Here is a 16,598-nt window from a genome sequence, read left to right on the forward strand (position 1 = left end):
TCAGGGCCAAGGTATGTGAAGATGAAAAATGTGTGTGGCAAAAATATGTGGTGGTTAATGCATATATTTACATTTTCCAGTTATAATGCACTTGGTATATTACTGCTTGGTCAATTCATTAAATTTTCCAATACTTTACAAAGTAAAGAATTATGGAGAGCCAATGAAATACCTTTTAACTACTTAATATATGCAAAAGACATAAATTATAAAAATACAAAGGCTGTAAGTTATATAATCATGCTGGTCTGTACAATTAATTAACAGTCTATCCAATTATAAATAAAAATATACCCCAGCATTCTGAAAATAAGCAAGTGCTTTAGCTGTTCCTCTAGATAGTCATTTGTTAACATTTATTAACATCAGAGGCAATAACACAATGTTAAAAATAAAACATGCATCAATTATACAACACATCCTTACAAAAACCTCTGTCCATCACAACTCGTGAATGCAAACAGACCTATCCACCCTTAGTGCATTATTATTTTCACAAGTAAAACAGGAAAGGAAAATAGTGAATTTAATGCTATTCAGCACCTTTAGTAAAGTCAGAAGACTTAACATCTCCATATATCAAAAACATTTGCATCTCTATCCCCAAACATGTAAATATTTTGTTCCATTTTTAACATGAATTATTTTATTTACATTACTTTTTAGTTCAACAAATTTTAATATTTAAAAATTATCTAAATTCATAAAAGTATTTCATAAATTTCAACACTTAAGTATTATGTACATACAAGAAAAGTACATGAAAAAAGTTGAAGAAATGTAGTCAGAAAGTTCAAGCAACACTACTAAATGTAGCAAAATTCCAACTAAATCAAAGCAGAGGGCAAACATTCAAAAACTTCTGGATGCTGCTAACATGAACATGAAAAAGTTCCAGTAATAAAAGTCAATATGAGAAATAATGTTGAAATCACCATAGAAAATATATTTTAATATGCATGACATATGTTTAATAGCAACAGTAATAATGACTTTTATAGAAAACTTTTATAATGTTGTCATATATGAACTACCTGGTTTGACAGGGCTAGAGTTGATTTCAAAAAATATACTTTAGCAGCCATAATTTTATTTCCAGTTAAAACATAGTAAAATGTTAAAAGTAAAATTTATAATTAACTAAATAATACCCCAATACTAGAAAATTTAAAATCCCATGCTATTCTTGCAATAAATGGCCTCTAATATGATGTGTCTGATGTAAGGATTGTGGAAAGCCAATAATAAACAATCAGATATACAGATGGGCTTAAAGTTTCACTGAAATACTTATGTAGCAAAATATATGAAAAAGTAATAGAAAAGTAAAAAGATAAAATTAAAAAAATATTGCACAGCCACATTACCTAGAAAGTAAAGTTGATGTTTAAAAAGCTCTAAATATGGATGATATAAATTATCTTCCATATAAAAAGGTATAAATATTTCTTAGAACTTATCCACATCTACAGTTTAATATAATACATATTTCAATCATTGTTGAATGAGGTAATTATCAAGTCTCTAACAGTGTTTTTATCCTATTGGAAATATTTGAGGGCAGCAACCAGAAAGAATTTCTCTAAAAATATTTCTGAATCAAGAACAGCTATATGTGCAGCTCTCCCAATGAGTGAATCAGCTGTATTGGGCAATGCATTGATGACATTATATCGAACCAAATTACAGTCCTTGCTTTGCAGAACTGGGCGAAGCAAGTTGTGGATCATTTCTGAATAGATCTGTCCTATGGAAAAGAGAAAATCGGAAAATTAGTTCAACATGAATAACTGAAAAAAAAATCTATGCCAACTTCCATATAACTAATGAAATTTAGTTATGTTATTTCTATTTAAAGCAGAAGAATGTCTTTTAAAAGGTTTTCTTTTTCTTGGACTACCATTTTTGAGACTGTTTTATAAAAATTATAAATAACCACATTATCTGGCCAAGTTAAATTAACAAATTTATTGTAAATTCTTATTAATTTGATACTTTTAATCAAAGCAATCGATATAACAGAGCAAACAGTTTTATTCAATATTAAGTCACTTATGACTTGTTAAATCATTATGAAAATAAAGTAGCCATGCTAAGACATTCTGCCTTTTCACAGTATGGAGAATGATCGGTGATACTCTAACAGTGGTGTACGGTGACAGATGGTAACTACACTTGTGATGAGTACAGTGTAATGTATAGAAAAGCTGAACCACTATCTTGTACACCTGAAAATAAGGTAACATTACGTCAACGATATTTTTTAAAAAAGACATTTTGCCTTTTATAACTTTTAAAATTTGAACCTATAGCAAGTACTTTAAGAATGTTTATGTGGCATTCAACAGTATTCCACATATTTCTGCATTATTCTGAGAAAAAACAGCAACTTCCTACAGTCAGAAGAACAACGTGAGTTTGACTCAAAGATGAGACAAGATCTTTTTTTCGGTCTAAGGGTTTATTTAATGTTGGTTCTGCTTTTAATTCCAAAATTGTGCTTCTCTTTCCCTCTTTTTGGCTAATTCTTACAATGAATTTATTGAGGTCATTCACAGTATAAAAGATGAAGTTTAGATATACATAACGCACAAACTGTCTTATAAGGGGCAAGATAGTTTTTAATGCTTATGCATTGCTAATATTATCATAGATAAGCACCAACACATATCCATGAACCCGTGAATTTTAGGGAGGAAAGTATCAAATTTCTGAGGAGAGCCAGGGTTTATTCCTGTGGAATCATGAGAAGGGAAAAGTAGAAGAACATTCAGAGAAAGGAGAGAGAAGCATTTAAGAGAGACATTAACATCACATAGATTCATAGAAAACTTTTTACTCCCACCTCCTTCTCTTAATTTTCACTGTTATTCAAGCTGGATTTCTGGTTTGAAAAATATTTTTTCAATGTTTGAAAAATATTTTTACATAGGAAGAAGTCCAAACCTGTCTTTATTAGATTTCCCCTGTCCCCCACTGGCACAGAATCTCCATTAAAACAAAGCACATTTCTCTAGTTTCTGTGACCCATCTGAAGGTTAAATCTCCTCTGAATTTTTCTCTAAGTCCCTTGCTAGAACAGAAGTTAAGGGGGAAAAAAGGTTATTCTAATGTCATAAAATGCTAAAAAAAGATAATTATCAAATGACTAGACTATCTACTATGTGCCAGGCAACATACTAGACAATGTCAATACAAATGTGTATAAGAGAGAGTCCTTGTCTAAAGAAGCTGTTCACTGTTAAAATGTGGAAAGAAGCAAAGGATTAAGAGTTCGTTTAAAAACCAGACTCATTCCAAAAAAGGAACTGAACAAGTACAGGAAGGTAGGACACCCAAGTTCTTGCTCTACACCTGTAATAAATTAATCACCAGTGACTTTAGATCAGCCACTTAGCATCTCTGGGCCTCAATTATAAAATAAACAAATAGAACCCAAGTCTCCTTCTGGCTCTAAATAGCTATGATTTAAATTTCTTTTGTTAATTCAAAAAGAGCAAGAGAATAAATATATAAAATATTTATTCCTTTATTAAAGTGAGGTAAGTCTTTGCTGCCATCTTTGACTAAAAGCAAGATACAGCAGAACATGCAGCATGATCATTACCATAATTACCAATCCCAATAATACAGAAGAAATCAAATTACAAATTAGTTTTGAGGCAGCAAAATGGACAGCATTTATAATTAGAAAAAAGAACTCTTTAATGAGAATGTTTCATTGGCAAAAACATCTCACATGGCAGGAGAAAAGGAAGGAAGAAAAAGAGAGGAAGGATAGCTGTTAATATTGGTGGGTGGAAAATAGAGTAAAAAGAAATATGAAAAAGAAGAGAGAAAGTGACTACAAGAAAAACTTGGGAAAAAGCTCATGTGTAGTTAGAACTGTTTGAAATATATTTTTTGGATATATAGAGATTTTTATTGAGAAACAGATAAATAACTCCATATCAAACAATGATTCGAAGTCATAAGCAGGCATTTCAAAGAATAAAAAAGAGGTCAACAAACATATGAAAAAAGTTTTAACTTCATTTGTAACTGGTAAAATACAACCATAATGGGATGCACTGTCAGAGAAATGGAGATGAAATACTTTTAATTTACTTAGTTACCTGACTGTTTGTCCTTTAAAGCTGTTTTACACATTTCAATGCGGGCAGAGTGATAAGGAACATAGCGATCCTGTAGAGATCCCACTAGCACAACATTTTTGAAATAATGAAGCCCTATGAAGAAAAATAATGAATTACAATGCAACCAGATTAAAAATAACTTAATTAGTATATTAAGTTACTGGAAATTTTTATTTCCTCAGTAGTACTAAGTTTTTGGCTTTTTAAAGAAGATTTTATTTACTTATAGGGGCACCTGGTGGGCTCAGTCTGATAAGCATCTGACTTTGGCTCAGGTCATGATCTCAGAGTCCTGGGATGGAACTGCGCCTACTGCCTCCCTGCTCTGCAAGGAATCAGCCTCTCCCTCTCCTTCTGTCCCTCCCCCAGCTCATGCTCTCTCCCTCTCGAATAAATAAATAAGTAAAATCTTTATTTATCTGAGAGGGAGAGAGAGAGTGAGCCTGTGCACACACAGGGGGAGAGGGAGAGGGAGAAGCAGACTCCATGAGGGTGGGGGCTGTGAAGGGGCTTGATCTGACAATCTGGGCAGAAACCAAGAGTCCCATGGTCAGCTGACTGAACCACCTAGGCGCCATAAACTTATGGCTTTTTACATCTGATGGATTCTTTCTTCAAATTTTTATATACTCTCTAAAAAAAACTCCTACGTAGTTTGTGTGCTGGTATAAGAAATGTATGCTTGGCAAGGATTGTGATCTAAAGGTGTGGGGGCATGAGTGAGATTAGATATGTGGGCTAAAGTTCTATAGGAAGTATTTTATAACTTTCTTCCTTTCTAAAGGATATTCCTTAATATATAGTTTTTCCCAAAGAAACAAAACAATACTTTTTCATAAAAACAAACAAAACACCCTACATGAAATCATTTGAAGCTGACTTTTTACTTTAAATTTTCATTTGACCCTTGCCTAGTATTATTATTTTCTTTTTATTTAAGTATGATGTCAAGAGGATATATGCTTATGATTTTTCAATAATAATAATAATAATAATAATAATGGGTTTTGTGATCCATCTACAGATCTTAGTCGGGTCCCTCTATTTTTATATTTTGGCAAACTAGGTGAATTTAGGGCTTGTGATACTTTGAATTAATTCACTTAAGTACTGAAACCCGGTTCTTGACTACTTTACTACCAGTAATGTTCTAATTTCACTTTGTAACTCTGATAATAATAACTAATACATAAAAAATAAGAAATTCATGTGTTTATTAAATATGATACAAACCAATAATGATAATGTATTAGAATTGGTGTGTTTAGTTTAGGGCATATAATTTTGTTCTGGAATATTCCAGAGTAAAATTTTGATACTTTTTGCCTTTCAAAATTCAAATTCTATCTTAGAGACAGGCCAATTGTGGGGACTACTGTGGATCCAGAATATAGGAAGTCTTTGTAGACGCCCATTTCTCTCTTGGAACTTATGATTCTAATAATGAGAGATCCTAGATCCACATTCAGGCAGGTGAGGCTGTTTATACCCTCTATGTCACAAATAAGGTTATTCTCCTTTTTTCTTAATGAGAAGGTAACACTTTGTGGCAATACAGATATATAAAATTCTAGGGATATGAGTGGAATGATCAAATGCCTATAATATACAATTATGCAAACATATTATGCAAACATATTTTATGAAAATATTTTAGGAACATATTAAGAAAAATTGATTTTTGCCCTTCATTCTCACATTTCATGTGACAATTAATTCTACTTTTGGCATCATTTGACACCAATGTAACATTAGTTACTCTGGGAATCATCTATGTGTCCTAGAGCAGAGGTCTTACTGCTACATACTTACCTTCAGGGGTAAAGACTTTCCATACTTGAAACTAATACAACACTATATGTTAATTATACTTCAATTAAAAAAAAAACCGTTAGATGGTGAGGATGGGCATGTATAGCTTTTAAGCGAATTGAATTCTAGATCCCAACTTCTGTATGAGTGCTTTCCTAAAAATGACTTGTCCTCCCACTTTATTAGAGAAAGGTATTTTTCCAATCTCTTTCAGATGTTATTATGATGTATGGCTTCAGGTATAAAAGTCTCTGGGAGAATAAAGCAAAATATGAATGAAATCTAACATTTGCTGACAAAAAGTTTAACTGCTGACAATAAGAATCAGCTTTGCCAATTAGATTTTATGGCATATATTTTCTATGAATTGAATGGCCTAAATCTGTAACTCCAAATGAATGAGTTGTTTTATGTTTTTATGAAAATATAATTATAGCAAATATGTACTACCTGAAAGGTCAGAAAATATATCCTTTGCCATTCTTTCAAATTATAGAAAATATATTTAGGTGTCACCCTAAAATTTTACAAGGGGTACATACTTTCTCAAAATTCTTTTAAGGGGTAAACAAGTTAACAATGTGAAAGCCACTGTCCTACAGTACATCATCTTTTCTTCTACCCAAGTTGTTCTAGGTACTGTGCTTTTTTTTTTTTTTGTAAGATTTTATTTATTTATTTGAGAGAGAGAGATAGATAGAACAGGAGCAGGAGGAGGGGCAGAAGAAGAGGGAGAAGCAGACAGCCTGCTGAGTGGGGAGCCCAAACCTGGGCTCCACCCCAGGATCCCATCAACCGACTGGGCCATGCAGGTGCCCTGGTACTGTGCTTTTTGAATGTAAATATGACACTGTTCACTGAAATTTTATCCCAAGCTGCAAGAAACCAGCTTATGTAAGAGCACAGTTGGCTTTTTCATTTATCTGAAAGATGTATATTTGTGTTCTCCATAAAGGGCTATCATACTGCACAACTCCATTCATATTACAGTCCGCACGAATAACACTCCTTGGAGCTGTGCAGTGCACACTCCGTGGCAGCCTTGCTAGGCAACATTTTTGTACTTTCCTAAATGACTATTTTTCCCTCAAACGGCCAGCATCTTCTATCCCCTCTTTACTGACCTTATGACCTTGCTTCCTATTTCACTGACAATATAGAAGAATCAGAAAAGAACTTCCACATACTCCCACCTTAACCAAACCAACCTACCATACTATAGCTTCATGTTCTGCCTTTGTTCTTCAATGGATGCGCTGTCAATGTTCTCACCCGAGGCCAGCCCTTTTCACTAGAATGCTAGGGGCCATTCCCTCCTTCCTAGTTAAGGACATGACTCTAGGAGTCCCATCCCTCTCTTGTATCATCAATTTTCTCATTGGTATGGACCATTCTTATTAATATGCAAAATAATGTAATATCTCTTATTAAAAAAAATCAATGAGGCTGTTCTTGGACTTTATACTCCTTTGCAATGACCACCCCATTTCTTGGCACTGCTTTATTTCTATAGCATATATTGTAAGAATAATACGCATTACATTAAAAAGTTATATTAAATATATTTTTCAAAACAATAGCTCCTTGCAAAAATTCTGACACGCTTCTACAAGGAAATGACACTCAGGTTGAGAATCATTGCTTCAGGCTGAGCTCCTTGAGGGAAGTGTTTGTGTCTCTGCAGGTTCAGGCAGCTTGGTGGAACGGAAATAGGCAAATTCAATAAAGATTAGATGAGGGGATTTCTTTCTTTCTTCTTTTTTTTGGAAGATTTTATTTATTTGACAGACAGAGATCACAAGTAGGCAGAGAGGCAGGCAGGGGGTGGGGGAAGCAGACTCCCTGCTGAGCAGAGAGCCCAATGCTTTGGGGGGGGGGGTTGATCCCAGGACCCTGAGACTGGCTTAACCCACTGAGCCACTCAGGCGCCCCAGATGAGGGATTTCTAAGAAAATCTTTAATTCTCAGATTCCGTGACAATGAAAAAAATAAAATCAAAGATCTTGACACTGATATAAATATATTGTCATTTCTAAATGTGATTTCTAAGTATTATACTTTAAAAATACATTTTAAATTCAGTAGTCTAATTTTAGTATCAGGTTTTCAACAAGGTATTAATTCTAATATTGTGCTTCTGCATGGAAAGTTTGCTTTCTGTATTAGCAAAGAACCAAGTTAGTTCAATAGACTATAACTCTTTTTGAATCTTTTGGTTTTAATTCCTATCTAGCAGTGTTGGCTAGTGAGGGCAGAAACTCAAAGTGAAACATGGTATGCACCAGGGTTGCTGGTGGGAATTATAAAAGTACTTCATCTATATTGAAGTCTAGCAAATGAAAGTGTCTGAAGTCTTTACTGGGACTCTTATATTCCCAGTTCACCTCTGCACCTATGGATTCCACCTGCTCAAAGATGATCTAGTTAACTGGCCCTTGGGTTAGTACTCCACTAGGCCCTTGAAATGGCTAATTCTAGGTTGAAAAGTTACCTCTAACTTAGGAAAACAATAGTTCCCCATTATAGAATGAAATAGTTTAGCTAAAAAATTTCTGAATATATTAGTTACTTTTCAGGTACCAAGAAAAAGGTTAAAGTAAATCTTCAATATTTTTCTGGACTGTATAACAATATAACTTATGTCTGAACATTGTCATGGTATAGTAACGTTCATCTTCATTATTTTAGTCTTCCTGATACTTCTGGCAACGCATTTTTTTCCTAAAAATTTTAATGAGTTTTAAAGCAATTCATACTCACTCATTTTCTGGAATTGGCTTAAGCAGTAGTTCTAAACTGGTGGCTTTGCACCTTAAGGGACATTGAGCAGTGTCTGATGACATTTTTGTTGTCACAACCAGTGGGCATGTGGGGATAAAGGCATGAAGGGGGGTGTGTGTTACTGGCATTTAGTTGGTAGAGGCTAGGGACGTTACTAAGTATCTTACAATGCACAAGACAACCCCTGATGACAAGGAACTATCCAGCCCAGAATGTCAATAGTGCTGAGGTAAAGAAAACCTGTACTTTTAAAATCGACACATACTAAGAAATATTAGACTATTCTTGTTTTACTCATTTATTTTAAATACATTTGAAAGAATTTGCTTCCCCAAATGTTAGCTGATGCTGATTCTTTCCTACATTTTCAAAAACAAAATACAAATGTAACTTGCATGTCAATTGATACCTATTATTAAACAACTCTGTAATCTGCTGGAAGAAAAGATGATCTTGTGCCATAGTAGCACAGCAGGAGATTTCTTTAATTATTATATTTTCTTAGTCAGAACTCAATAGCTGGTAAAGCGATGCTTTGGGGAAAATCTTAAAATAAGAGTATTTTGTTTCTGCAATTCCAACAATGAACAGATTTTCATTTGGTTATTTTTAAGCCCTTGTTACAGAATGCAAGAATGCCCATGATCTTTCTCTTTATGTAATCTTGACTAGTTCACCACTGGTGTCACCAAATCTACATATAATATACATTTTACTTTCTATGTTATTTTAGTTCCTTCCTCTTTCTTTCTTTTGATATTCAATGCTGAGACACTAGTATGCCATAACTATACTGTATAATCTGTAGAATGCAATCAATAAGGTTTTTGGGTCAAAAGTTGCTATAAAAATTTAATCAATGTTTATGATCGTAACACCTTAATCAAAATAGATAATATCCTCTGAAAAGTAACATTTCCTTAACACTTTACTAGATCTTTTGTGTTCATCAAACAAAAAAAGGCTTACTTAATATATGATTTTTAAAAAAATATAACATTTCTCAATTGTTTTAGAAATCATATAAATTATTTTATGCTTTTAAATGCTTCTTTAATTTTATTTATTTTTAAAAAACGATTTATTTATTTGACAGAGAGAGAGACAGGAAGAGAGGGAACACAAGCAGGGGACATGGGAGAGGGAGAAGCATGCTTCCCGCTAAGTAGGGAGCCCAATGTGGGGCTCAATCCCAGGACCTTGGGATCATGACCTGAGCCGAAGGCAGATGCTTAATGACTGAGCCACCCAGGTGCCCCAAAATGCTTCTTTAATTCTAAAATAATAAACAGCTTTTAATTAAGGGAAGTTACTAACTAATGATACATTGCAGAGAAGAAGACTTTCAAAAGGAAGACCCACAGGGTGGGGACTTTGCTTAAATAAAAAAAGGAAAATAATAGGTTGGAGATTGCCTCAGACAGGTTATTTTAGACTTTCCCAAAAGAGCAGGAAATATCGCTGTTCAGAAGAAACAGAAGCGATAATTAAACAAGGACATCTGAAACTTCATAGATTTATCAGTAAAATATAAAATAAAAGTAAATTATAGAAAATATTTTTTTTAAAAATACATAGAGTAAAATACAAAAGAGAAACTATCATTAGGGCTTTTGATTATTTAAAAATAACCTGAGAGGAGCACTGGGTGGCTCAGTTGGTTAATCATCTGCCTTCGCTCAGGTCATGATCTTGGTTGGGGTCCTGGGATCCAGCCCCGCACAGGGCTTCCTGATCAGCAAGGAGTCTGCTTCTCCCTCTCCTCGCAACCCCATCCCCACTCGTGCTCCCTCTCTCAAATAAATAAATAAAATCTTTAAAAAAAAAAAACAACAAAAACCCTGAGGCTAGCCTATCAGTTAAGTAAATGTTGCTTTATGTTTTCCTATTTTATTTATCTTTCTGATGTGACTCCAAACATATTTACTTAGTAAATAAAGTAATTACAACATTAAAATTATAAATTATTATACACTTATACTTATTATATAATGATATATGTGTATATGTACACACACATGTGAATACATACACAGGTGTAGGAACTGACCACTCATTTCTCACAATTTTCTAGATGAAAAAAATCCCTCAAAAAACGAAACAGAATAAACCGGGGAAAAGCATAGCTCAAAAGAGAATTGCTCTACCTCTGTGATAATTTAAAAATCAATTAATGAATATATGTTGATATTTAAAACTGCAATTAGAAACAGCATCTAAAGTTCCTGAAAATGTGCAGTAATGGCTAAACATGACATGACTGGAACATGCATGATTGCTTACTAGCTTTATGACTCGAGACAAGTTACTCAACTTTTCTATGTTTTGGTGTCCTAACCTGCAATATGGGGCAATAATATTCTTACTAAGATTAAATAAACTAATATGTATAACATGCTTAGTACCTGGATTATAGTTAAGTGCCATATGTGTGTTGGCTATTGTTATTTATTATTATACTTTAGTATTATCTAATTCGTTGCTCATAATTATTAGAAAACTGTATTCTTTCATGTTAATTCATGTTAGTTCAGATGCATATTAAAAGACTCATATTTGGGGCGCCTGGGTGGCTCAGTGGGTTAAGCCGCTGCCTTCGGCTCAGGTCATGATCTCAGGGTCCTGGGATCGAGCCCCGCATCAGGCTCTCTGCTCGGCAAGGAGCCTGCTTCCTCCTCTTTCTCTCTGCCTGCCTCTCTGCCTGCTTGTGATCTCTGTCAAATAAATAAATTAAAAAAAAAAATTAAAAAAAAAAAAGACTCATATTTGAGTACAAGTAGAAATCTTGAAACATAAATATAATTTGAATACGTCATTTGAGTAATTTTTTATAGTCAGTATTTTTAATAGTTCTGTCATAAAAATTTCCTACAACAGATTTGTGATGGTAATGTGAAAGCAAATTTCTATAATCTATAATACTACTATCATTTTAGTTCAGGCATCTCTTCATTTAGAGCTATTTTTACCATCTAACATTTATTGAGTTCTGTGCTATTCAAAACGGTAATTGTTTCACATGCATTATCTCATTTAATCCTTTCATAGTCTTGTGAAGAAGATACTAATATTCCCATTTTACCAATGAAGAAACTGAAGTCTATTTAGATTAAGTATCCTACTCAGTTTTTCAGCTAAGACAAATAATCTACTTGTGACTTAAAGTCTGGCTCTTAAACAGTTATTAGGCTGGTACAACTGGAAGGAAGGTACGAACAAGTCTTGCTGTGCATTCTAAGGCAAGAAATAACTCAAGTGCAAACGATCTACTCACATCTATTAATAATTAGAAATAATACAAATACCTGTTCAGACAGGGAAAGCCATGGATTATAGAATTTTTATAGTAAAATTTTATTTATGCCTTCTTTAGTGTTTTTATTTTCTTATGTTGCTACTATTCCTATTGCTAATTTTACTTCATAAAATACAGTATAAATACACAGACTCCAGGGAACATTTATAGAATTTTGCCTTTCCTTTATTTTCTAGCCTGTCAACAGCAGTGGTACAAACTTCATATACCTAGAACACAATCGTTTTAGTTAGTGTCAGTAAGTTTTTCCCATGTGAGAACTATATACTCTATTTGCTTTGTAGGCATATCTTATATATTAGTGAATCAAGTAAATATTTCTGTGCACTATATGTAACTTATTGTTGCTTTGTACTCTTAGAAACAAAACATAAAACTTGACCTATAAAAGAACGTTTCTTCCACTGATTCTAGTAACAGACAATACATGAAATAATCATTCCATCATCTCTTTCTCACATTAATAACAACCTTTAAGGCAGAATCCTGAAAAAGCTTAAACAGCACTCAACTGAAGTGGGCGTTATTCAATTAGTACATCTATCCAGTGTTTACATCAAATGTTTCAAAAGCAAAATGGAGGACATGGGTGATGAGAATGTAGACAAAAAATAGATTTAAATGGCCAGGGTTTAAATTATAAGTTCAAGTCACTTCCAGTTTGGAATTATCAGTCACCAAATATATAGGTTTGATTTTTGGCTTACCATATAATATTGACCTGATTCTGGACATGGAAAATGTTAGAAAAAAATCATTTGCTGATGCAGCAAGTTTATACCAAACACCTAGTAAGGGGGAAAACTATAGTAAATACTGAGTGTTTATGTGGGGCGTAGGAAAGTGTTGTCACAAATGGATCCTACTACTGGAAAGGAGGTTAACGTGCATAAAAATGATTATATGAGATAAACTATAGCAGGTATGGTAAAAGAGGTTCATATATAATGCCATGAGAGATCAGTTATAATATTAACAATCTTGGGAAGTAGAATGCAAAGAAGAGGGGTCAAAGATGACATCGAAGTATTTCAAACTAAGTAATTTAGAAGACAGAGTACCATTTAAAAATAATGAAAAAAGAGTTAGTAAAAGAAGACAATATATTCAGTTTTAGACATATGTCTCATATGTAAGTAGAGATGTCTAGCATGCAAATGAAGATTGGAATTCATTAATGAGGTCAGTTTGGAGGTGTAAGATCTGGGATATAAACATGAATACTGGGCAATCTACTGGGTACTCTGAGAGTAGAGGAGCATTAAATCAGAGAAGGCCTCAAGAAAGCTTTTAATAGCAGATGGTGTCTAATTTTAGAAGATGGGGAGAACTGGTTCTAAAAAGATGAGTAAACACATGGGGAGGAATGGTGGTAGAAAAAGCATGGATGAATGCAAGCATATAACGCATAGCATATCTAAAGCAAAGGATGTGTGCATGGGCAGAGTAGGATTTGAAATTAGTAAAAGAATCAGGAACCAGATTTTAAAGGATGTGATGCCCTAAGCCATGGAATTTAAACCTCATCTTGAAAGCCACAACACACCACGAAAAGATTTTCAAACAGGAGCAATATGGTCTGATTTAATTTTTAGAAGATAATTTTATCTAATGAGGAAATGAGATGGAGGAGAGTAACCAGTTTAGAGGACAAATAATCAGTTTGGAGGCCACAGCAATAATCTGTGGTTGACCTAAGGCAGTGGGACAAAGAAAAGAAAGAGAAGACTCCATGAGCTATAAAAAAAGGCCGAATGTTTCAGGGCTTAGTAACTAAGCAGATGTGTGGGGATATTGAAAAGAGGAGTCTAAAGGACAACTTCTAAGTTTTTGGCTGGGCAGATGGTGGTAGTTGTGGAATGAAGAGAAATTAATCTGAGGGGAAAGGTGAGGTATCTGAAAACACTGCATTTGAGGTAGATAACCATGAACCATCTAAGTAAATATGCTTAGTAGGCAGCTGGACATATCAGTCTAGAATACAGCTAGAGGACTGAACTAGAGATACATATTTGAGCTACCGATGGTGAAGATGGATATGAAATGATGCTGTCAAAGAAGAATGTATAGAGTGAGAGAGCAGACGACAGAAGATGGAGTCCAAAAACATCTCTATTTAAGGCACAAGGAGAGAAAAGAAATCTGTGTCGGAAGCAGAGAGCCAACATTGAAGAAAACCAGGAAAGACTGATAACAGAATAGGAGGTAGGAAAGTATTTCAAGAATAAGGGTATTTTCAATAGTCATAAATGCCAGCATATTCAAATAAAAGAAAGAAAAAAGATAACTGCCTATGGCAACCTTCAAGAGAATGGTGAGAACAGAAATCAGATTATACTGGTGGAGTGAAATAAAAGGTGAGAAAGTAGTGAAAGTAAATGCTTTTTTTTTTTTTTGAAGAGGCTCAATTTGTATATAAAAAAGAAATACAAATATACAGAATTAGGGATCAAAGGAGGTATTTATTATTACTATGATTTAAGATGGGAGAAAATGGAATAACTTGATATTTTAAGAGATAAGCCACTGAAGAGGAAGAGTTTAACGACAGAGAGAAGTAACAGGTTCTAAAACAGAAAGGGAAATTATTCTTGGACCACAGATAAAATATATTTTACTGAACTAGGAGGAAAGCACAAGTGTGCTAATGTTTGTAAATAAAAAGAAAGGAAGTAGGAAAGTTCTCACTTGATGGCCTTGACTCTCATAGAGAAGGAAACAAAGTCATTTACAGAAGTGAAGGTAACAGTGGTAGCTTAAAATCTGAGGCTAAGAGGTAAAAAAACTGGAAAAGCTTTGGGGGACCTGGATGACTCAGTCAGTTATGGTCTGACTCTTGGTTTTGGCTCAGGTCATGGTCTCATGGGTTGTACGATCAAGCCCCACATCAGACTTGGCAATCAGCGAGGTCTGTTTGAGATTGTCTCCCTCTGACCCTCCCCCTACCTGCACTCACTAAATAAATCTTAAAAACAACAACAACAACAACAACAACAACAAAACGGAAAAGCTTCTAGGAAATGGTTAGGAAGGATTCAGAGTTAACCACTTGGGAATGTCCTGGATCTACAGTAGTACTGATCTGCATGTCTGCATGATCCATTTTGGTAGAGCTCAACAAGCCAGGTAAAGAAACAGTAATACAGGTTGCTGGATGGCTAAGATGGAAAAACACACAGTAATAATGTATGAGTAATAAAAGTGTATATAAAAATAAAAATTCATGTAGGCTGGCATAGATCAGGAAGGGAGGAGAACCATGAAGGACAAGGTAATTTAAGAAACTGAGTAGGGATCTTAAATAGTCAAAAAAGCAAATGAGAATAAGGGAGTGAGAAAGAAGGGTAGGATATTTTAGTCTCAGAATAGAATACTGTGTGAAATTTCAGGGATGGAATAGAGCCATGGGTATGGGTTTAAAATGGAGTAGAATGGAACATTCCCACAGTGGAGAAAGGTTCTTAATGCCTGATAATCATCTAAAGGGTTGACTTCATCAAAAATGATTCCAAGATTAAGGATATTAAGATCGAAGAATGGTATCTTCTCCTGAGCATAACTGTATATTAGTCAATGAATTCTTATCAGAGATCTCACTGAATATGTGAGCAGTGACCAGGAGATCATTGTATTAAAGATGACTAGACGGCAACAGGGTTTGGAGGGTACAAACCTCAAAGGATAGTTTTATGACAGTAGAGGAATAATGATTGCAACTAGAAATGGAAAGCAAGATGACTATTTTCTCCATTCTAGGTGGTACTCAGTAAATGAAAAATTGAGGTTCTCCTATAGAACGGTTTAGCACAGTATGGCTTGTGGGATCTGGCCAGCTGCCTTTTTTGGGGGGGGAATAAAGTGGTTTTTTTTTTTTGTTGTTGTTTTTAATTTTTTTTGGATCTTAGCCACACCCATTTGCTTATGTATTGTCTAGGGCTGTTTTTGCCCTACATTGGTATTGCTGAGTAGCTGCAACAGAGATCACAAGGCCTGCAAAGCCAAAATATTTACTATCTGGCCCTTAGGGAAAAAGTTTGCCAGCCTCTTCTCTACAGCCAAGGGGAGTGGGGAAATTGGGGTGTGGTGGGAAGTATCCAGGTTTCACTTATGTCTCCGTGTTCATAAGAGTAGAGACAGCATTCTTCGAAGAAGATAAATATATGAAGTCAGTCTCTTCCCCTCAAATGGAGATTTCAAAAGACAAAGTGGAAAGAATATGGTAGGGAGACATGAGTGTGAAACTGGTAAAGTAGTAGTTGAGGACCTCAGGTTGTGAAAGCCTGATATATAATGCAAGATGGGGAATATATCTAATAATCAGTTAATAAGAGATGAGTAACAAGATTCATCCAGTAATGGAAATTTGTAGAAAGAATAACTATAAATAGTTTAGTTTCTAGGGGCACCTGGGTGGCTCAGTCAGTTGAGCCCAGGTCATGGTCTCAGGGTGGCGAGACTGGGTCAACAAGCTGGGCCCTGTGCTGGGTATGGAGCCTGCTTAAGATTCTCTCTCTCTCTCCTCTTCAGCTCCCTCCTCCTCAAATAGTTTTTGA

General features: G+C 34.5%; 1 protein-coding gene across 5 annotated transcripts in view; it reads right to left on the reverse strand.

Annotated features, from left to right (window-relative positions):
* Positions 1–326: 326 nt before the first annotated feature.
* The window catches only part of LOC111152241 (family with sequence similarity 135 member A), a 109,155-nt gene continuing 92,883 nt past the window's right edge, over positions 327–16,598 (reverse strand). For 4 of the 5 annotated variants that reach the window (XM_022510679.1, XM_022510678.1, XM_022510676.1 and 1 more), the window contains 2 exons: positions 4,116–4,229; positions 327–1,747 (listed from right to left, as the gene is read on the reverse strand). In XM_022510679.1, coding sequence (XP_022366387.1) covers positions 1,542–1,747; positions 4,116–4,229 — 320 coding nt within the window. In that variant the 3' untranslated portion in view covers positions 327–1,541. The remainder of the gene's footprint in view (positions 1,748–4,115; positions 4,230–16,598) is intronic. The other variant, XM_022510680.1, reaches the window with a different exon arrangement.

The sequence above is a fragment of the Enhydra lutris genome, unplaced genomic scaffold (genome assembly GCF_002288905.1).
Source record: "Enhydra lutris kenyoni isolate GAN:26980312 unplaced genomic scaffold, ASM228890v2 scaffoldscaffold28, whole genome shotgun sequence".
In the NCBI taxonomy this organism is placed as follows: Eukaryota; Metazoa; Chordata; class Mammalia; order Carnivora; family Mustelidae; genus Enhydra; species Enhydra lutris.